At 37.9% G+C, this 22,504-nt stretch overlaps 1 protein-coding gene across 1 annotated transcript; it reads left to right on the top strand.

The window, feature by feature from the left end:
• Positions 1–1,029: 1,029 nt before the first annotated feature.
• On the top strand, positions 1,030–19,561 carry LOC142354884 (uncharacterized; the record flags this gene model as incomplete). The annotated part of the gene is made up of 5 exons (XM_075407223.1): positions 1,030–1,143; positions 2,439–2,513; positions 4,127–4,318; positions 7,839–7,987; positions 19,477–19,561. Coding segments are annotated over 5 exons (615 nt in total), but the record flags the coding sequence as incomplete, so codon positions are not given.
• Between the last annotated feature and the right edge of the window lie 2,943 nt (positions 19,562–22,504).

Raw genomic sequence — 22,504 nt, 5'->3', positions numbered from 1 at the left:
AAAAGTACTCTATCTCCTAGGGACTTGAATTTAGGACCCTAAAAGGGGAAGTCAGTCATACTTTTCACTTGATGCGTTATCCATTGGTGCCACTCTCGATGCACAACGCGTTTGTCGACTTTGCTATCTGACCCTGAACGGCACATTTTTGCTTGTTTATTTTATCATTTATATGAAGAAGTAGATTCGTTCTATCAACATGTATTTTCAATGTCACGAGCGGTGTTTAGTTCATGTCAGTTCTTGATATTTTGGGCAAATTTGTACTCAATTGTTTGTTATTTGACTCATAATTCAGGTTTTTCCTGTTTTAAAGGTTGTTTTAATGTCAAATGTTATGTCATGAAAGTTTTTCGTTAGTTTTGATGAACCTTCATATATCATTTAATGAAGCTGCGTAAGGAATCTTGTGTGATTACCATTGTAGCTGTATTAATGTTGTTTAGTTAAATTTACGCATTATTTGCTATGTAACAAGAACTAATTCTTGTACAAAATGCTCCCTTTAATTGTAAATTTCAGTTGATGATTTTCGAGTTACGAAATTAAAGTTATTTCTTAAAAAAATTCGTTTTGCAAAAAAATCCAATAAACTGTAGTCAAGAAGAGTTTCTAGAGCTTTAAGCAAACCAGAACGTGCGTAAAGATGTTTATAGTTTTCACTACTAATATCAGCCTTAACAGTTTAAGAGAAAAAAAATGGTCAATGCAACCACTTAAAAAAACTTTACGCCTTTTTAACGCCTTAGTTTAAACCATGCTCACTGAGCAGGACTAATACTTTAAGAGCAGAAACACACTTGTACGTGTCTTTTCCGTTCCGTAGTGTCGCATTCTTAAAAAAGCCTAAAGTTTATTCTGTTGTTTTGAGTGTAAAGGATAAATTCATGTCTTCAAAGAAGAAGTGTGGGTTATAGCAAATTTGCCCTCTCACGTAGTTTTCAAAATCAACTATTTGTTGGGCTTCTTTGAGGACAATTTCTTTCACATTGGTGCGAACAATTAATGAAAGACTAAATATGATTGTAGGAAATGCAGCGGGATCTGGATTGGGTCCTTTGGGTCTATCCCCAATTGGTAGCCACACGGGTCCCTCTGGAATATCTCCGATCAGAAGTGGACCAAGTACCAGTGGCTATTATGGTATGTGCATAAATTTTGCATCTATTCTCTCTCGGCTTCCCCAGCTTAGTGGGCATTTTCTTTTATACCCACTGAGCGATCACTTAATTGAAATAATATCAAAATACCATCTCGAATATTCAAAAACGGCCGCAAAACGACATTATTCCGAAATATCTTATGATCAAACTGTTGGTATCAGAATCTCTTGATTAGAGGCTTTGACTATGTGACACTAGTCCATGAGTTTCTCTTATTCAAATTTAAGGTCAAGTTTGCACACATTTCCAAATTGACTAGCTAACTACTTAAATTAAAACTTATCAAAAATGGGTCGTTCTCATTATACATCCCTGCTGCCCCCTCAGCTTTGTGGTCGTATAACCTCTATCCCCTCTTTCATAGTAAACATACCATACTGGGCGCTAAAATTTCTTGGGGGCTATAATGGGAAAGACGGAAAACTTTACATTGATGCAATTTCGTCAAACGCTTGATTAACGAATAAAAGACAAGAATCTCACGCACAGTACCCATTTATACATAAAAGCAAATTTCCACTTTTTTAAAGTAAAGTACAACTTTTTTGAAAACCAAGAGACTGTTTAATGACTCTTGATTGAAAATTGAAGCAATTATTGCAGTTCTTATCAATTTTTTTTCTTAAATTTTTGCTTGACCATTTTACGCAAGTTCACTGCTAAAATTCAAATGAAAAGTCGGCTGAAATTGGTGTCTTTTTTTCATTTTAAATCCTAATTCTGCTATAAGATAACTTCTAATGACGTGAGCAATTCTTCCGACGTGAGTCGGTTATGTCTTATCTATTAAGCTGACTGAAAAATACAATCAAAGTGATTCAACGGGATTAATTTAGGTTTATTTCAGAAACTGCAAATATTTGCCAATTTCAGTATGGTTCGCATAATATGAAATTAAATGTTTCAGCAGTGAAAATTTGAAATTATTTGCAAATTGGACAATATTCGGAACAATTTGCACAAAATGGAGCCTTTATAGCTCCCTCCCCACGAAATTTGTCCCCCCCCCCCCTCCCTTCGCAATAAGCCTTGCAGTTTGGTGATCAGATAATCCATAGCCCCCCCCCCCCCCCCCTGGTAAACATACAATAATGAGGGGCTATAATGAGTGGGGTTATAATGGAAAAGACCCAACAAACATGAGATTATTATTTATTGATTCGCAGCTCTGAAATGCACGGCAGCTATGTTTCTGATATCTTTATGGAAAGGATTGAAAAAAGACCGAATATAGTTTTGTTAAGGCTTCAACAGATTCGTTTTGTCTGTTTTCAGGGTCCAGTGGAGCCAGATCTAGAGGTAGGCGGCCAGGCGATGTTGCCAGCTATTCTCCAGATGACGCCGCTATGGGTACGTTTTGACCAGGTTTTTGTCTTTACAAAAGTGGTATCATTCTCATCGTAATCACAATTGTGGCCCAGAGTGGGGTTGCATTATTATTTTTTCTAAACATGTGAAATATTCAAATAATCAAGAGGATTCAGTTTAATCAATTTTTTTGGAAATAATTAAAAGTATACATTCTATTAATGATCATCTGGTTATTGACTACTTGTATATTTTCAAACTGACAGTGGAAAAACTCTTGTGAGGTTTTTTTGAAAGGTAAATTTTTTCCTTCGCTCTTTCATTAAAAAAAATAATTTATTCCACTTTTTTATGCTCTTCCAAACCAAAGACTTTTTACTCGATTATTATACGATTATTTTACTTTGCTTTTATATCTCAATTGTTTTGCCCATTTGTTCTGCCACAATTATAGTTTCTCGAGGTCTTTTGTAGAGACTTTGGCTAATTTGAGCATTTAGACCGCCTCTTGTAATATATATTTTTGTCTTTTTAATTGCTCTCAAACATAGTTTGTAGCTTTTATATTAGTGTTGTGGTCTTTTTATATGATTTTTCGCTTGACCATTTTTCCCTCTGATTCATTTGACTTTTCATCCTCAAAAATGGGGTAAAAATGCAGTGTTCGGAATGTATAAAGTTCAATTAGATCCCTAAGCCTTACTAAACTCGAAGAATGCGATTCATCAAACATGTTTTGAATGGAAAATTCCATGGTCAACCCCCCCCCCCCCCGCCATCAGCACCCGCATTACCCCTCCCCCTCAACACTTCCATTGTCCACCCTCCTCCACCTGTCGATTTGAACCAACATTTCATCTAGCTTGCCCAGCCCTACCCCATCGAGTTTTTGACTTTGTACTTGATATTCGGTTGTTTATGTTGAGGATGTCTGATAATTTGTCCAAAATGAAAATTTCTTAATACATATATCAGTTTTTCTCACAATTTAGTGTTTGAATGATAGTTTTTTGGATACCCTCGAGACAAAACAGTCCTATTTTTTTTACCATACAATTTTTTTTTTAACTATTCTGTGCTAATTTTATTCTTCATTCGCAGCGCTCTCTTTCTTCTAAAAATTTGATCGGCTTGAATTATGTCTAACTTAGGAACCCAATTCAAAATGTACACACTTTTTACTTTTTGTGAAACATTTTTTTTTTGTTTTGAAAGCTAATCGGGTTCCTTAAAAAAATGGCGGCTATCTTCATGTAGTAAGCCGTTAGGATTTCAACAGTGGGCTTAAAGTTTTCCTATTTTTTATTCTATTTTGAATTTCGGCATTGCATTTTTGTATCGACACCGGAATGGGTAACGCTAAATATAGCTAAAATGTAAGAATTGTGGGGAATGCATTGAAAAAGTAAATTAATTTTTTCACCGGATTAACCACAATTTTCAAATTTTACCTCAACTTTTACAAAACATCACTGCTAAACGATTTGGACGCTTTGCGATGAAAAAATACATTGTTACCACTATTCACAGCAAATCCTACAAATCTTACTCAGAGCGATTTTCTGTGTAACTTGGACAAGTGTCTTTTGTGCTCCCCCCCCCCCCCCCTCAAACTCAAAAAATGATATTCTATATTGCTTTTCCTATTTTAACAGAAACTCCTGAAAGATTCCACCTTGGCTCGTCTGGATATGGGCGGGGCAATGGTGGACCAGTTGGTCGAAATATTTTCCCTGATGATCTGGACATGTCTGGCATCGGACCATCAGGATACGAGGCTCCCAACATTCAACTAGATGACGAAGATTCTGATGATGACCATTATATGTACGAACGAGGCGCATACGGTATAACATTTAGCTAGAAACTTTTACTCTCCTCATAATCTCCTCATAATGACTACCCGGGTGGGCTCCCAAGGAATTCCGTCAATAATTTATAGTAACTTGACAGGAGCTCTATCGGCGGATCTTAGAAAATTCATGCATACTTATTACTTAAATACTTAAATATAATCCCATGTTGAGGCCAACGACGAAAAAACGACGATACTACTGCAAGAAATCGTGCCGTTATTGGCGTTTTTCGTCGTTCTCTTCGTTTTTTACAAGTAATAAAACGATCATTTCTTACAAGTGAAATAACGACGGAATAACGACGAAAACGACGATTACCTTGTAAGGGCTTTGATCGTTTTTGTCTTTGGAAAACGACAATTTCTTACAAGTGAAAATCCAAATTCCTCGACACGGGATTCAGTACTTAAATATGCATTTTTTGCTCGGTACTACTCGTTCTTTATTGTATGACACTTTTATTCCCTCAGTTGTCTGAAACTCCACTCACCAGATCAGATGTTGAGCCAAACTTGAGTTCCAATAATGTGCTATTGGGCCCAAGCGTTTGCAACAATGTTGGAACGAATCATACTTCTGGATTCGAATCAGCACCCGGTTCGGGATGTCAGCGCCCTTTTAGCGCATTATTTTGTGAGAAATGTGCTGAATTTTATAAAATTATGTAAGAAATGAGTAGAATGCGTTGAAATGCGCTGAAATGCGCTTGAATCCGAATATTCAATTTTCACTGCATTTCCTAAACTTATTTAGTGGATTTAAACACTTTTTTGACACCGATTCCTGAACTTCGAGCCATTTCAATTTGTCCTATATTAAAGGTTAACTTTTTCCTAAAGAAATGCGATCAAAGAAAACTAAAATGCAATAGAAATATGTAAGAAATGCGTCGAATTTTCAACGCATTTCTTACATAATTTCAGCGCACTTCTTCCTATACTGTTTAATAATATAAAATCAAATTAAACGGGAAGACTTTCAGGAATCAATGGCTCAGTGCATTGAGTGATGGCTACGGCACCGGAGATCAGGGTTCGAGTCTCAGTCAGCGCTATCTTTTGAAATTTCAGCGCGTTTCCTGCAAAGTGTCAGCGTTTTTCAGCACATTTTAGCGCATTTTTTTTGCATGGTTTTGGTGCTGAAAATTTGGAAACATCAGCGCATTTCAGCGCATTTCTTACATAACTTTTAGAAAATTTGTCGACCCTGGTATTGCTCAACTTGAAATCTTTGCGATTTACTGATTAATAATTTTCCTTAAGCTCATGAATGTGGGTTTGTTTTCATCTCAAGTTTTCATCTCAAGTTTTCATCTCAAGTTAATTTCGAACAAGCAAAGCTTCCTGTCTGTCCAGCAGTTTTAAGTTAGTATCACCACTCTTTTCTAAAGCAGAGAATAATATACTAAAATAATGTGAAAATTACAAACTCTACCCAAGTAAATTAATTAACAAACTTACCCAAATTAGAGTAAAAAACTTGAGTTTTCTAATATATTGATAGTTAAAATCATTAACAGAATTGGAAAGTATCTGGTTTCAAAGACAGAGGAAATTTTGTCTTTGAAAATATTGCTTGTATCACATTTTGATCCCCATATGATATTGTTTTCTGGATTTTGATTAAATCGAAAATCAGTCAAAATATAAACATGCAAATTTCTGAAATATGCAACAAGAAGAAGAGAAAGAGCTCGCAAAAAGCATTTTTCTTTTCATGTCTTTGAATACTTGATTTTCACTTCACTTTGTCTTCATTTTGCCTTCAAAACATTTGTATAATCGTTTAGAATTATACATTATATTATAGTTTCATTATCTTTTTTCAGGCAATCAAATTATTGATCTCCTTTCATCCCCATCGACGACAACCCTTCTTTTCTTTTGAAACATCTACCGTTCTCCAACCTAATTAAAATTAGAAGTTCTTTAAAAATTAAACTAGTCTCTAAAGGCTACAAATGGTGTTTCCCTGTTTTTCTGTACGCTGCGTAAACAAAAAAGGAATATTTCACTGAAGAAAAAAGGCCCGCTTCGCATATATATATATATATATATATATATATATATATATATATATATATATATATTCCCACATTTGAAAAAAAATCTTGGAACAATTAGAACATAACGAGACCGCAAGATACTGCAAGATACTGCAAAATAAATTTCAAAGGAATCTTTTACAATCTTACCAGAGAGCATTCTTGTCTTGACAGGGGCTATTAAGACCGTAAAAGAGTATTTTTTCATATTAGTTATTGGATTGTTGCCACTATCATCAACCCAGATCATTATTTTTTACTTTCCTTTAGAATTTGAATGTTGAGAAAAACTGGCCCGAATTCGTTTAGAATTGTTCTCGAGCTTTTGCATGACTTGTCCTAAGAAATGGTGAAATCGTGACCTTTAAATCGCTCTCTTAAAGCAATAGTAAGCTATTAAGTGTAAGGTTCACCCAAATTTGCCCAAGCTGAGGTGTGCGCTCAAAATTATCCTGGTCAAGACCGTCTCGGACTAAAATTGCCCCTGATAATACCGTCCTAGATCAACAAAGCCCCTGATAAGACTCAAGCGCGCTCGACAGTTTCTTTGCAATCGAAATGCGCTCGGCTCCACCTTTTTTCAGACACAAGCGCGCTCAGCACTTTTCTGTGCGCTCGAGTTGTGCTCCACATTTTTTTTGCGTTTAAAATACCATCAATAGTTTAAGTACGCTCGTGCGCTCGAACAATCTTCTGATCCCACTGAGTTGTGCCCAAAATGGTTTGATCAGGAATATATTCAGTGAACTTGTCAAGAAGTTATATTAATTAAACCTTTTTAAAAATTTGCTTTTTTCATCGGATCAAAGAGTTTTTCAATTGAATTGAACATTATACCCAAAATTTGCTTTTATAAGAGAAATCTAGAACGCCATTAATTTTTGTCTATTTTGCCTAGAAAAAATTGTTTAGTCGTTTTTATACGAAATAAGCGAATTAAATTTTTAAAAACAGCTTTTTTTTATTGGGCCAAGGAGTTGTTCGAAATCAATTCAGCATTCTACCCAACGTTTGCCTATATAAGGGGATTCTAGAACGCCAAGATTTCCCGTTTAACTTGCCTAGAAAAAAAAAGATTCGTTCTCATGTTGTTTTCGTACGAAATAAGTGAAATAGCTTTTTCGTCCCACCAATCACGGTGCCTGAATACACTGAATTACTAACCTGTCAACTCTTTATAACTAGATCTACTTTGCATTTCGGCCAAGTGAATGTCTATGATCTGACAAAAATGCGCCTTTTAACATCTTCCAGACCCTGTAATTTCAAGCGCAAAAAAGGTCAGGTGTGCGCTCGAAATTGTCTGAACCAGGACGATTTCGAGCGCATCACTCAACCTGAGTTGAAAAGGCTGAAACTCAATGGGAATCAAAACACTGGCCTGATGTTTGGGAGAAATTCTTTCGACCGCAGTCAATTATGTTTCTATATTTCCCATCCTGTCAATACATTAAGTTATCTGTTCAGGTGGAAAAAGCTCCCCCTTATCTCCTGCGTATGGTGGTGATATGAACAGACTGAACGTGACTAGGGGTGACATTGATTTGGGGATTGATGACCAGGGATCCACTGAGTGGAGTGATGTGATCCAGGACAGATCCACCGATTTAAACCCGGTATGGGTAGAATTAAGCTCCAAAACCTACAAAATTGATTTCACAATTTTTCTAAATATTTTCTGAAATCCAATGCAGAAGGTCCAGGGGTATCAAAACCCCGGTCGATGGAAGAAAATTCCCAATATTTGGTAAAAAGATTTGGAGTAAAAATGCGCTGAATGCTTTGAAACTTCGGATCCCGGTCATGATTAAACACGTTATGTATACTCATACTCTGTAAAACGTAAAATATATTGTGCACAGTGGTGACGATAGGTTTAGATAGCACTAAACTATTCACTTTTCAATTTTTTGGTTAGTTAAGATCCTTTGTAGGGGTGTAAAAATCAATTTTGAGGTCACAAATGTTACCCTTGGTCCTCGTCCCTCGTCCCTCGTCCACGCCCCCTTCTTCACCCCTGTAGTCCACTGGAGATCAGCTCTAATTAAGCTAGCCAATAGTAAAGCCAAATTTTTGTCAATCGTTAGTTGACTATGTTAGTTTTTTTAATTCTCGAAGATGTTGCAATGACAGTTCAATCTCAACAAAATGGGGTATTTCGAGGGTTACTCTCCGGGTTACTCTACGGAGGTAATGAACAATAGTTAAGGATATGTACAGTTTCTTATAGCCGTAACTGACTGAGATATTTTTTGGTTTGCGAGAAAGAACTATGGTTTTAGTGGACAGATTTGAGAGTGTGTTTATTACGCAAATCAAGTGTAACAGAGACTAAACAAAATCGACCACTAATATTGCGGCTGAGCTTAACAACTCAGAAATCAAATTGAATAGCGCTTCAAGGCCATTTCAAGCCTTAAAGCTAGAATGGTGTGACAAGCGAAATTTAATGCTACATTCTATCGAAGCCAAACGGATTTGTTCATTTTGTTCAACATTTATATTTAGCAACTATTATTAGTACACAATCGTCATTCATGAAGTCAAACTATAACTCAAACTCGAACTACCTCAACCACCATCAAAACAATACTACGACTTAACAGTATTGCATCAGATTCTTTGCGATTGGATTGCGAATCAACCTGTTATTGATACAGAACATTCGACAAAACTTCTACATGGTTAGCAAATTTCCCATGACATCAAATTTACACTGAAAAAGTGACGTTATGGAAAAGTTTTCACATTCTGTCGACGTTATTATCTACAACCAATCAACAGTTGAATTTGACATGTAAATCCACGTGACTAGCAGCATAAAAGGAGCTTGAAAAACTACCAAAAATCAGTTGAAACTCGTTAGTTTTGTTTATATTAAACTGACATACAGTGCGTATTGAAGCACACTTTCTTGAGCGGTAAATTACTTGTTATCGTGTCCTGTTTCTGTAGATCATATTAGTGATTGTACAGTTTTAACTTAACTTTGACTTGTTGAAAAGAGAATTAACTTTCATATTCTGAAAACTTTCTTTCTGAGGAACGAAGTTCGTAAGTAAGAGAAACTTTGTGCAAAGCATAAAGTCAGTTTCTCTTACTGGCTTTAACGAAGCTTACTCTAGTTTGATATCGGTTGTTATTGAAACCAATAGAGAGACTTGTTAACTTTGAATTTAGAAAAATTATTATTATCAAATTTGCAAATGGTAAAACTGCCCGTTTAACAACTGTTAACTGCAGCAGGTTGAAACTTTGCATAATTATAGCCAGGTTATAGGGCTACAATTTGTAGGAACGGGAATTCCTAAATTCGGTTGATAGATTGAGTTATTAACAAAAACAACAAAATTTCGATTGTTTCAATTTGAATTATTTGTTATTCTGAGAGAAACAATTTTGTTATTCAGCAATGCTGAGCAATTAGTTATCAGGAGTAATAGAGCAACAAGTAATGCAACGGCATTCTACAGTATAGCGGATAATACAGTTCACAAAGGTTAACTGCAAAAACAAAATATCGGGACAGATTTGAAACCGCTGAAACGAACTGGGCGGTGTAAAGTTTTCCTTGACTTTGATAGGAGAGCAGCCGTTACATTTGGTCCGCCGACCCGGACAGTAGAAGGCAAACTGCTGTCCAATCTGATGAAGAGAGTGCCGAAGGCACCCCCCAAAGAGAATCAAACAAATCAACAGCTCAACGCCAGTGAGGCAGAGCGAAAGTTGCGAGTGCACTTCACAAATTACGTTGAAGAACTAACCTCGCTTAAAAGGAGCAAGCAAAGCAAAAGGCAATCAGGCAATCCTAACACAATCAGCAGAGAGGAGCTTCAATCGACAGCTCAAAGGTACGACAAGAAGCTCCAAGATTTACGGGAAGAAGTCCACCCCAAAACAGGGATTGGCTACAAAATAATTGAAGATTCAGATCGACCCAACAAACTAAAGGTCCTCTACCAACAGACTGTTCACCTTCTAGAGGAAGAAATACCCAAGCAACTGCAGCGTCGAAACAAGCTTGTGCCCTATCAAGCTAATTTCGTTGAACAGCATCTGAAAGAAGCAAGGCAGTGCAAAGCAAGTTTGGACTATCATTGGCTTGCATATATAAGCAAAGGCGCGCAACCAGAAATGAATGCAGAGCAAAGCAACGCAACCCAAGCAGTGAATGACAGCGAGAGCAACAACTACCAAACGGACAACCCAGTTGCTCAAACAGTGCAAAATGGAGCAACAGCAAGTGGCCAAGAAACGGAGAATGTTTCGGAAACATCTTCAGCAAAGCAAAGGCGAGAGGAAAGGATGAAGAAATTCGATATCGAGTTCGAAACCAAGATGCGACTCGAACAAGCACGGTTCGAGCGAAGGAAGCTAGAGCTGGAAATGCAAATGAAGGAACTGGAAACCAAGCATCAACTGCTGGAGGAAGAGCGTGAGCTAGAGCGCAAAGTGAAGAGAACAGCATTAGAGAACGATGATGCTCGTTCCCAATCAACTGGTGCTCGAGACAAATCGCTTTTCAACTGGACCCCCAAGAAAAGAGATGTATCTGACTGGGTCAGCAGAATCGACAACCTTCTAACACCAGATCGATCAACAGCTCGCTTCGAAGTAACCCCTGAAGTGAACAGGCAAAGTCACTTCTCACGATATCGCAGTTCACGAGACCGATCCTCAAGTGTTGAAGACCGAGACGTTTCCCCCAGAGCTGGTCTATTACGATACAACACGGGCTATTCAGGTAGTAGTAGCCTACCAAAGCTGAAGTTGAACAACTTCGACGGGAACCCTCTCGAATGGCCGGAGTGGTCTAGTATGTTCATTGCTACAGTGGATCAACGACCAATACCAGACTCAGAGAAGATGAGCCATCTGAAGACTCTACTGACAGGCAAGGCAAGGTCAGCAATCTCTGGAATGGGCTATTCTGGACAATTCTATGGTGCTGCATGGAATATTCTGGAGAGGAAATTTGGAAGGCCTCATGTGATCATTGATGCACAACTGGAGAGTCTTCGCAAAGCAAGTCAGGTGAAATCACACAACTCAACAGGTCTGATCAGTTTCTCAGTTATTGTTTCGAACTTTGTGAATGTGCTCAAAGAGTACAAGCAGATTGGTGATCTGCAATCAAGCTCGACATTGTACATGGCAGTAGATAAACTACCCCAAGTTCTCAAAGAGAAGTGGTGGTTCTATGTTGATGATAAAGATGAAGATTGGCCTGATCTGATTATGTTTGACAAATGGCTATCAAGGATAGCTTTCGTGCACGAAGGGTTTTCAGCTTTCAAGGGAGAGCAAAGAGAAGAAGACCGAAGAAGCACAAATAGAGACAAACGGTTCTCGAAAACATCGAACTTCAGTGCAAGTTCGAACGTGAAAGAAACAAAGCAAACGCAAAGTGATCACTGTCCGCTAGCTGATGGCACTCATAAAATATGGAACTGTCCACTATTCAGGAACATGAGTGTGAAAGATCGGTACGCAGCAGTGAGAAAGCAACGCTTATGTTACGGATGTCTAGGCAAAGGACATGCAATCAAAGATTGTAAAGTCAATGCGTGCGGCATCAATGGATGCATCAAGAAGCACAACCGATTGCTACACTCAGAAAACCAAATGGATGAGGGCAATCATGCAGTCAACGTAAGCGCAGCAACAATCAACCAGAGTAACGAAGTTACTAGCTTTCTTCAGATAGTTCCTGTCTCAATACAGAGCGGTGGCAACAGGCTGAACACATATGCTTTCCTCGATAGTGGATCAACGGTTTCATTCATCGATCAAAGTGTGCAAGAGAAGTTACGGGCCCAAGGCACCGGTGTGACGCTCAACATAGCTGGCATACACGGAACGAAGGATCTGAAGACAGAAAAGGTTCCTCTCAAAATAAAGGGACTACATTCAAAGGTGCACTCAATCGAAGCGTTTGCACACCAGTCAATCTCCCTGGGAAACACAAACTACAACTACAACAAGCTGAAGCAAAGCTTCAACCACTTGAGTGTTTTACCCAACAAAAGCTTCAACTTGATGGAAGTTGGCATCATCCTTGGTCAAGATGCTTATGAGCTACAACGCCCATTGGACTATAAGATAGGAACACGAAGTGAACCTTTCGCCGTTCTAACAGAGCTAGGATGGGTAGTCAGTGGACCCATGACGGGCAAAAGAAGACAAAATGTTTGTCATTTCGCCTTCACTGAAGATGTGAAAGTGGCAGAGAATAATCAAACCTGGTGGGACATAGAATCCTATGCTTCCAAAATCAACGTCGTCAGTCAGTCAAAAAAGGAACTGCAGGCACAAAAGATGCTAGAGAGTACGACAAAGTTTACAGGCGAGCGGTATGAAGTGGGAATGCTGTGGAGTGAACCAGAGCCAAACCTACCGAACAATTACAGCTCAGCCTTGGGTCAGCTTTACTCACTGGAGCGAAGATTCCAAAGGGACCCAAACCTGAAGAATTTGTATCAACAGTCAATAGATACATATGTAGAAAAAGGATTCGTAAAGATATTGGACGAGTCCGAAGTGAAAGGCACCTTCGGGAAAGAATGGTATTTGCCACACCATCCAGTGCTAAACCCGATCAAGCCTGGCAAAGTAAGACGTGTTTGCAATGCCGCATCCAAGTACAAAGAAGTATGCCTAAATGATAAGCTACTAGCAGGACCTGATCTGCTACATGGCTTGATTGGAACAATATTCAGATGCCGTGAAGGACCAATAGCCCTAACAGCCGACATCGAATCGATGTTTCTACAAGTGCAAGTTCCCGAACAGGATAGAAGTTGCTTGAGGTTTTTATGGCGTCCAAGAACTAACGAACCTGTTCAGATATACGAATATCAGCGTCACGTATTTGGAGCTAAGAGTTCTCCAACTTGTGCAAACTATGCTCTCAAGCGAGTGGGACTGGAGAACGAAAAGGAGTATCCGATTGCAGCAAAGGCAATACAAAACAACTTCTACATGGACGATTTCATCAAATCGGTAGAAACCTCTGAAGAAGCAATTGAAGTCTTCAATTAACTACAACCTCTTCTCTCACAACATGGATTTGAATTGAAGAAGTGGATAAGCAACAACGATGCAGTTGCCGAAGCAATCCCAGAAGACTTGAAGTCAATCAGCAACACGAAGCAAGTCGAAGTGGAACCCAGTACAGAGGGATCTTCAGTGCTAGGACTACAATGGACCGTTACTGATGATAGCCTTCAAGTATGCAGAGGTACAAACAAGGAAGTTGAAACACCTATAACCCAGAGGAAGATTCTGTCACTGGTATCTTCAGTATTCGACCCGATCGGATTGTTTGCTCCGTTCAGTGTTCATATGAGACGACTTCTCAAAGGCATCTGGACTAAGAATGGACAACATTGGGACAACGAAGTGGAGCCTAGTGAAGAAGAAGAATTTCTGAGATGGAAAGAACAACTTCCAATAGTGGCTGAAACAAGCATCGATAGAAGGTACTTCAACAAAGAGAGGGATAAAGCCGAACTTCATGTGTTTGCTGACGCATCTGAAGACACGATGTGTGCAGTGGCTTATCTACGTTCACAACCAAAAGAATACTCAGCTGACTTAGCATTTGTCATTGGAAAAAGCAGAGTGGCACCGATGAGGCATGTTTCAATACCACGATTGGAGTTGCAAGCGGCAGTCATGGCAGTGAGGTTGAAAGAACAGATAGTCAAGGAACATGAAATGAGGATAAATAGTTGCAGTTTTTGGTCAGACTCAACTACGGTATTGCAGTGGATACACAGTTCCCATCGGAAACAACAAGTGTTTGTGGCCAATCGAGTAGCTGAGATACTAGATACAACTGATGTTTCACAGTGGAAACATGTGAGCGGTATCAACAACCCAGCGGACATTGGTACCAGAGCAATCAACATTGAGGAACTCAAGAGAAGTGAGTGGCTCACTGGGCCGGCCTGGTTGAAACAACCAGAAAGCGAATGGCCACGGCAAGTGAACCTCATATTTGCCTCAGATGAAGAGAATATACCCTCGTCAGTCTTCATGATACAGGCTGAAGAGAAGAAAGCTGTTATCCAGTGGGATTGATTCAGTAATTTTTACAGACTATTAAATACAGTGGCATACGTACAGCGAGCATTGAACAAACACAAACCGGCAACACTCATAGTCAGCATTGAAGAAAGAGAAAAAGCAAAAGCAACAATCTTCAAGCTACTACAACAAGAACAGTTTGGTGAAGAGATGAAATCTCTCAAAGCTGAAAAGGAAATTCCAAAAGTCAGCAAAATTCTACAATTCTCCCCCTTCCTGGATGAAGAAGGAATTATTCGAGCCAAAGGCAGAATAGGCAAAAGTCAGTTGGACTTCAATGCAAAGCATCCAATTTTGTTACATTGGAAACATCATGCGGTTGAATTATTCTTGCGAAGCGAGCACAAGGACAATCAACACGAAGGCACTGAGCATGTAAGAAACATTGTTCAGCAGAGGATGTGGATCCTAGGCATACGGAACGCCTTAAGATCAATCAAGAACAAGTGCATTACCTGCAGAAAAGGCAGAGCACAAACGATAGCACCAGTAATGGCAGATCTACCCGAAGAGCGGTTAGATGCTTCAACAGCTTTTACAAACGTTGGAGTTGACTATTTTGGCCCTTTCATTGTGAAGATTGGGCGAAGAAATGAAAAGCGATGGTGTTGTCTCTTTACTTGTCTAACTATGAGAGCGGTGCATATAGAAGTGGTACCTAAGTTGGACACAGACAGTTGTCTCAATGCAATAATGAGATTTATTGCTCGAAGAGGCAAACCGAATACGATCATCAGCGACAACGGGACAAATTTTGTTGGAGCTGAAAGAGAGTTTGCGGAGTATGTTGCGGCATGGAACAAAGAAGGGATCGAAGAACATCTAATTCAACGAGGGATCAGATGGAAGTTCAACCCACCCGCAGCACCTCACTTTGGAGGAGTATGGGAGCGGTTGGTGAGAAGTTGCAAGAAAGCAATGTATGCAGTGTTGGGGAACAGATCAATCACCGAGGACGTTCTTTCAACAACGATGTGTATTGTTGAGCAGACGTTGAACGCAAGACCTTTGACTCCAGTCAGTTCAGATGTTAATGACTTAGAAGCATTGACCCCCAATCACTTCTTGCTTGGCAACAAGAACGTTTGCTTACCCTACCTACCATGCGCGGAAGAATTTGTTGATCATCGAAAGCTCTTTCGGCAGACACAAGCCTATGCAAATCTCATATGGGACAGATTTCGTAAAGAATATCTGCCAACTCTGAATAATCGGCAAAAATGGCGATCTACGGCGAACGAAACACTTAAAGAAGGTGATCTCGTTTGGTTGATCGAAGACAGCAATAAGCGTGGATATTACAATCTAGGTCGAGTCACGGAGACCATCGGTGGGTCTGACGGTGTGATTCGATCAGCTATAGTTCGAACGAACGACGGAGTGTACAAGAGACCAGTAGTGAAGCTCGCCCCAGTACTAACTGGAAAAGATGTTTTCGCGATGGAAAACAGGGCCGGCGATATTGCGGCTGAGCTTAACAACTCAGAAATCAAATTGAATAGCGCTTCAAGGCCATTTCAAGCCTTAAAGCTAGAATAGTGTGACAAGCGAAATTTAATGCTACATTCTATCGAAGCCAAACGGATTTGTTCATTTTGTTCAACATTTATATTTAGCAACTATTATTAGTACACAATCGTCATTCATGAAGTCAAACTATAACTCAAACTCGAACTACCTCAACCACCATCAAAACAATACTACGACTTAACAGTATTGCATCAGATTCTTTGCGATTGGATTGCGAATCAACCTGTTATTGATACAGAACATTCGACAAAACTTCTACATGGTTAGCAAATTTCCCATGACATCAAATTTACACTGAAAAAGTGACGTTATGGAAAAGTTTTCACATTCTGTCGACGTTATTATCTACAACCAATCAACAGTTGAATTTGACATGTAAATCCACGTGACTAGCAGCATAAAAGGAGCTTGAAAAACTACCAAAAATCAGTTGAAACTCGTTAGTTTTGTTTATATTAAACTGACATACAGTGCGTATTGAAGCACACTTTCTTGAGCGGTAAATTACTTGTTATCGTGTCCTGTTTCTGTAGATCATATTAGTGATTGTACAGTTTTAACTTAACTTTGACTTGTTGAAAAGAGAATTAACTTTCATATTCTGAAAACTTTCTTTCTGAGGAACGAAGTTCGTAAGTAAGAGAAACTTTGTGCAAAGCATAAAGTCAGTTTCTCTTACTGGCTTTAACGAAGCTTACTCTAGTTTGATATCGGTTGTTATTGAAACCAATAGAGAGACTTGTTAACTTTGAATTTAGAAAAATTATTATTATCAAATTTGCAAATGGTAAAACTGCCCGTTTGACAACTGTTAACTGCAGCAGGTTGAAACTTTGCATAATTATAGCCAGGTTATAGGGCTACAATTTGTAGGAACGGGAATTCCTAAATTCGGTTGATAGATTGAGTTATTAACAAAAACAACAAAATTTCGATTGTTTCAATTTGAATTATTTGTTATTCTGAGAGAAACAATTTTGTTATTCATCAATGCTGAGCAATTAGTTATCAGGAGTAATAGAGCAACAAGTAATGCAACGGCATTCTACAGTATAGCGGATAATACAGTTCACAAAGGTTAACTGCAAAAACAAAATATCGGGACAGATTTGGAACCGCTGAAACGAACTGGGCGGTGTAAAGTTTTCCTTGACTTTGATAGGAGAGCAGCCGTTACAACTAAATCACTTTAATAAAAAATTACGTTACTCACATATGTAAATAAATTACGAAATGAACAAATACAGGAAACTCGTGCGATTAACTAGGTTTATTCTTTTATAGTGAAACTGTGATTTTGTTAATCGCTGCAATTTCGGATTAACAAAAACATCCCTTACAGAGGTCTCGTCATTGAGACCTTGGTTTTTCGTTGGCCCGGAGTTGTCATTAAAAAAACGTTTAAAATATCTTTCTATAGCTTAAGCTCAAATTAACATCCCGGATCATAGTAATATAGTATGTTCTCAATCAAAGTATTTCTCAACAAGGGTTCTTACTGAAGGGTGGAAACAATAGATCTAAAAAACGAATATCGATTTAGAGTATCACACTTTTATTCTTTTATTCTCGTCGCAATTGCAGTAACTTGGTTCAGAATAATTTCTTTAAAAACCCACTTCGAGAGCGAGTGGGGAGAGGTGGGGAGGGAGAGAGGGGATATAAAAAAGAGGCAATGAGAGAGGGGGAGAGAAACCGAAGAAACAAAACGCGCGGGCTTCCATCGTTCTAGTCTAAAAGACTTTCTTGCGTTATTGCATGGAAATTTGTCAATTCAGTTGGACGTTTCAAGTTTTAAAGACTAGCATAACCCTTTACTCGCTCAACTATAGCTCACGTTTTCAAGAACAATTAATAGGGAACCTTGAAATTTACGGAACCGTGTAATCAGATTTACGCAGGCTTGTAATTCCCACCAATATTACCCAGTCCCAAAAGTTTATTTGCACATAATTGTCCGAACCCTAGTCACATAGCATATCTGTCCTGATGAATTATTGTATGCCAACTGTCTATCGTCGACCCAGTTCTGTGTTTGTTTTCGTTGAGCTAAAACTAAGACACTCGTACAAATTTCCATTACAATCTGAAATAAAGACCAAAAAAACTGCGAAATGGGCCCAAAATGTCAACTTGCAGGAACTAGGTTTGTGCTTCCAGGTTTTTTGCGGGTTTTTTTCTTATTTTAAACCGTTACTTCTAAAGTTGTGATCAAAGATTAATGGCTTTTTTGTTTATGAAATAGTTGCGGTACCTTCTTTGCAAGAATTACAACCAATTTCTTTCAATTTTATTTAACAGATTGAACAAGTATAATGAATTTTATAGAAACGCATACAAAATATAAAAATTCTGCAACGTTACCAATTTTAAAATGCAACAATTAACTGGCTGACTTATGAAGGAAATTTAGTTCTCTAACTCATATTCACTTATTTTTGATATCATGATAACGGTATAAGTACCTACCGGGTTTTTGTGTAAATTTTTGTAAGAAATGCAATGATTGCGGTGAACTGTTGGAAGAAATGCGGTGATTGCGGTGAATGCGGTGAAAAAAAATATTTCATCGCATTTCACCGCATTTCTTTCATAAATTCACCGCATTGGCTTTTCAACGTTTAATCAATCTGATACAAATTAACAAGAAATATCAAAGAACAAGCTTGAAGTTGGCGCAGTGGAGTAAGGAGTTGAAGGCAAGCAGGAGGTCAGAAGTTCGAACCCGTCTGTGACGATTTTTTTAATAAGAATACTGAGAACGCGGTGAAAATAAATAATTCACCGCATTCACCGCAAAAAGATGTAAGAAATACATGTGGAAATTTTTTTCCACCGCATTTCACCGCATTTCTTACGAAAATTTGCCGCCAACCTCGACCCGGGTATGGTCGCTTTCTACTCTGCGTGTTTGTGCCTAGTGCCTGAAATTGTATGTATCTTTTGTTCGGTAGTGAATTTCTTTATCCGTTAGGAGAGCGATTTTTGCGCACCCTGTTATTTTTCTCTTGTAAATCTAGTGCTTGCTAATCTTAAATTGAACTGTTGGTAACAAGTTTTGATTTATTTGATATAACGGGAAATTTAATATTCGTCGAAGTCGTTTTCTTGTGAGATCTGCTTCGTGACCAAACACATCGACCAAATCCTTACGTTTGAAAGCGAACACATCGATTATGACAAAGAAAGAAAGAGCTTTTGTTGCTTTTCAAACTAAAATCGAACATACTGAGTTGTCGTTTGTTTAAAATCGACCGTTTCTGGAGTATTAGGGAACCTTGTTGAGTTATGATTTTGGGTCGACCTTTCTCGTCATACCCCGCATCTCCTTCGATAATACACCCCCTCCCCCACCCATTAGGACAAAACCACCATGGTGGGGGGCAATATGTTATATCGCCATTAAACTGGGGGGGGGGGGGTGGTTTAATGGGAAGACCTATGTTTTCTGCAGTATCTTATTTGTCTGTTTGGCTTGTTTCAGAACCAAATTGATTGGTTCGACTATGTGGAGTCTCTGAAAGGACAGACGGTCGAGACTCCCCCGGGTGCCTTGAGTCCCGAAAGAGGTAATTAATACGACCTTAATACATTGTGTCCTTGACGACAATTAGTGATAGTAATATTGGCACTTAGGGGGTTTAGACGACAAGGAAAACAACCGAAAACTTTAGCCGGCGATTAATTCTGTCTGTTTGACAAATTGGATTGGTAAAAAAATATCACTAGATTGTTCAACCATTACAATTTGTGTACGGTTTTCGGCTTTGGGTTGTCGGTCAAATCGGCGATGACCACAACACTCACTCTTGTAGACTAAATTTAATAGCTAGTCGGCGTCTGATTATTAGTTGATTATCAGCCCGGGCCGAGGAATTTTGCCAAAAGATAATCAGTAACTAGCGGTGAGAAGTCATAAAATTCGCCGTATTTTTAATTGCTCTTGAACGAAATTCAAAGCAGTTATAGTAAACGTGTGGTTTGTTTATGCAAAAATTTCGCTCGAACTGAAGTACTTAAGATAACATCCGTTTGTCAAGGTCAATGTAGGGCAACAGTCTAGATCTCTCTTGCTTAGGCGGTTTCTATTACGTTCTATTACGAATTTCATAGCGATTATTGTGAACGTGTGTGTCTTTTTAATGCAAAATTTTTGCTTGACCGTTTTGAGTTTTCGAGTGACTTTTACGCCCTTGACTTTTTGCGTTTCGCGTGATCTGAAGTTCTGTCTCAATCGCAATTTCAAGCAGCTGAACTCAATTGGCGGCAATTTAATACTTAAAGTCAAATGAAGAGTGCGCACAAATTAATGCCAATTTTTACTTTATTTCTTAATAATTGTATATGTTAACCTCTAATGTGGTTATTTGGAGACCACTATTGAACTTCCCCTCCCCCGGTTGAATCAGGCTGCAATTGATTAGAGCTCTCAATTAGAAAAACTATGTACAAAGAAAAACGCAAAAATAATTAAGAGCAACGCTAAGTTTAACGCAAAAATGGGTAATAACAACACTCAAAAATGGAAAATCTACGCTTAGAAGTGCAAAATTATATCAGATCAACGATAAGTAAAACACAAAAGAATGTGAAATCCACGTTTAAAACGCTAAAAACGCGAAAATATGTAAAATCTACGCCTAGACACGCAAATATATGTAAGATCTACGCTTAGAGGCGCAAACGTAAATAAGATCAAGGCTAAAATCAACCCAAAATTATGCAATATTCATGCTAAGATAAACACAAAAAATTGTAAAATCAAAATTGAAAATGCTAAAATAAGTAAAATCTACGCTTAGAAACGCAATTATAAAGAAGATCTCCGCTTAGAAAAGCAATTGTAATTAAGACCATCACTAATTTCAACACAAAAACATGCAAGATCAACGCTATAATCAATCAAAATTATGTAAGATCTACACTTAGAAGCGCAAACGAAAACAAGATCAAGGCTAAAATCAACACAAAATTATGCAATATGCACACTATATTCAACGCAAAAAAATGTAAAATCAGCGCTAAAAAAGCTAAAATAGGTGAAGTCTAAGCTTAGAAACGAAAATAAATAAAAGATCTACTCTTAGAAGCGCAAACGTAAATAAGAACAAAGCCCAAATCAAGACAAAATTTTGCAAGATCAACGTTATAATCAACCAAAATCATCTAAGATCTAAGCTTCGAAAGCCAAACATAAATAAGATCAAGGCTATATTCAACACAAAATCATGCAAGATTCACGCTCAAATCAACGCAAAAAAATGTAAAATTCACGCTAAAAACGCTAAAATAAAAAAGTCTACCCTTAGAAACGCATATATAAGATCTTCGCTTACAAGCACAATTGTAAATAAGATCAGGGCTAAAATCAACACAAAATCAATGCAAGATCCACGATAAATTCAGCGCAAAAAATGTAAGATCTACACAAAAAATGGTAAAATAAGTAAAATCTACGCCTAGAAACGCATTATATGAAAGATATACGCTTAGAAGCGCAAACATAAATAAGATCAAGGCTAAAATCAACCCAAAATGAAGCAAAATTCACGCTAAAATCAAGGCAAAAATAAGTAAATTCAAAATGCTAAAGTAAGGAAAATCTACGCTTAGAAACGCTGTTTTAAATAGGATCTACGCTTAGAAACTCAAACGTAATAAAGATCAACTCTAATTTCAACACAAAAATAAGCAAGATCAACGCAATAATCAACCAAGACTATGTAGGATCTACGCTTAGAAGCGCAAAAGTAATTAAGATCAAGGCTAAAATCAACACAAAATCATGAATGATTCAAACTATATTCAACGCAAAAAAATTAAAAATCAGCGCTAAAAAAGCTAAAATAGGTGAAGTCTAAGCTTAGAAACGAAAATAAATGTAAGATCTACTCCTAGAAGCGCAAGCGTAATTAAGAACAAGGCCCAAATCAAGACAAAATTTTGCAAGATCAACGTTATAATCAACCAAGATCATGTAAGATTTACGCTTAGAAGCCCAAATGTAATTAAGATCAAGGCTAAAATCAACACAAAATCATGCATGATCCACACTATATTCAACGCAAAAAATTGTAAAATCAGCGCTAAAAAATGCTAAAATAGGTGAGGTCTAAGCTTAGAAACGAAAATAAATGTAAGATCTACTCTTAGAAGCGCAAACGTAAAAAAGAACAAGGCCCAAATCCAGACAAAATTTTGCCAGATCAACGCCATAATCAACCAAAATTAAGTAAGATCTACACTTAGAAGTGCAAACGAAAATTAGATCAACGCTAAAATCAACACAAAATTATGCAAGATCCACGCTAAATTCAACGCAAAAAATTGTAAAATCAGCGCTAAAAAATGCTAAAATAGGTGAGGTCTAAGCTTAGAAACGAAAATAAATGTAAGATCTACTCTTAGAAGCGCAAACGTAAAAAAGAACAAGGCCCAAATCCAGACAAAGTTTTGCCAGATCAACGCAATAATCCACCAAAATTAAGTAAGATCTACACTTAGAAGTGCAA

This window comes from Convolutriloba macropyga, unplaced genomic scaffold (genome assembly GCF_964194025.1).
Source record: "Convolutriloba macropyga unplaced genomic scaffold, txConMacr16.3 SCAFFOLD_3080, whole genome shotgun sequence".
Lineage (NCBI taxonomy): Eukaryota > Metazoa > Xenacoelomorpha > Acoela > Convolutidae > Convolutriloba > Convolutriloba macropyga.
Note: the sequence above shows the minus strand (reverse complement) of the source record. Positions and strands in the feature narration are given on the sequence as shown.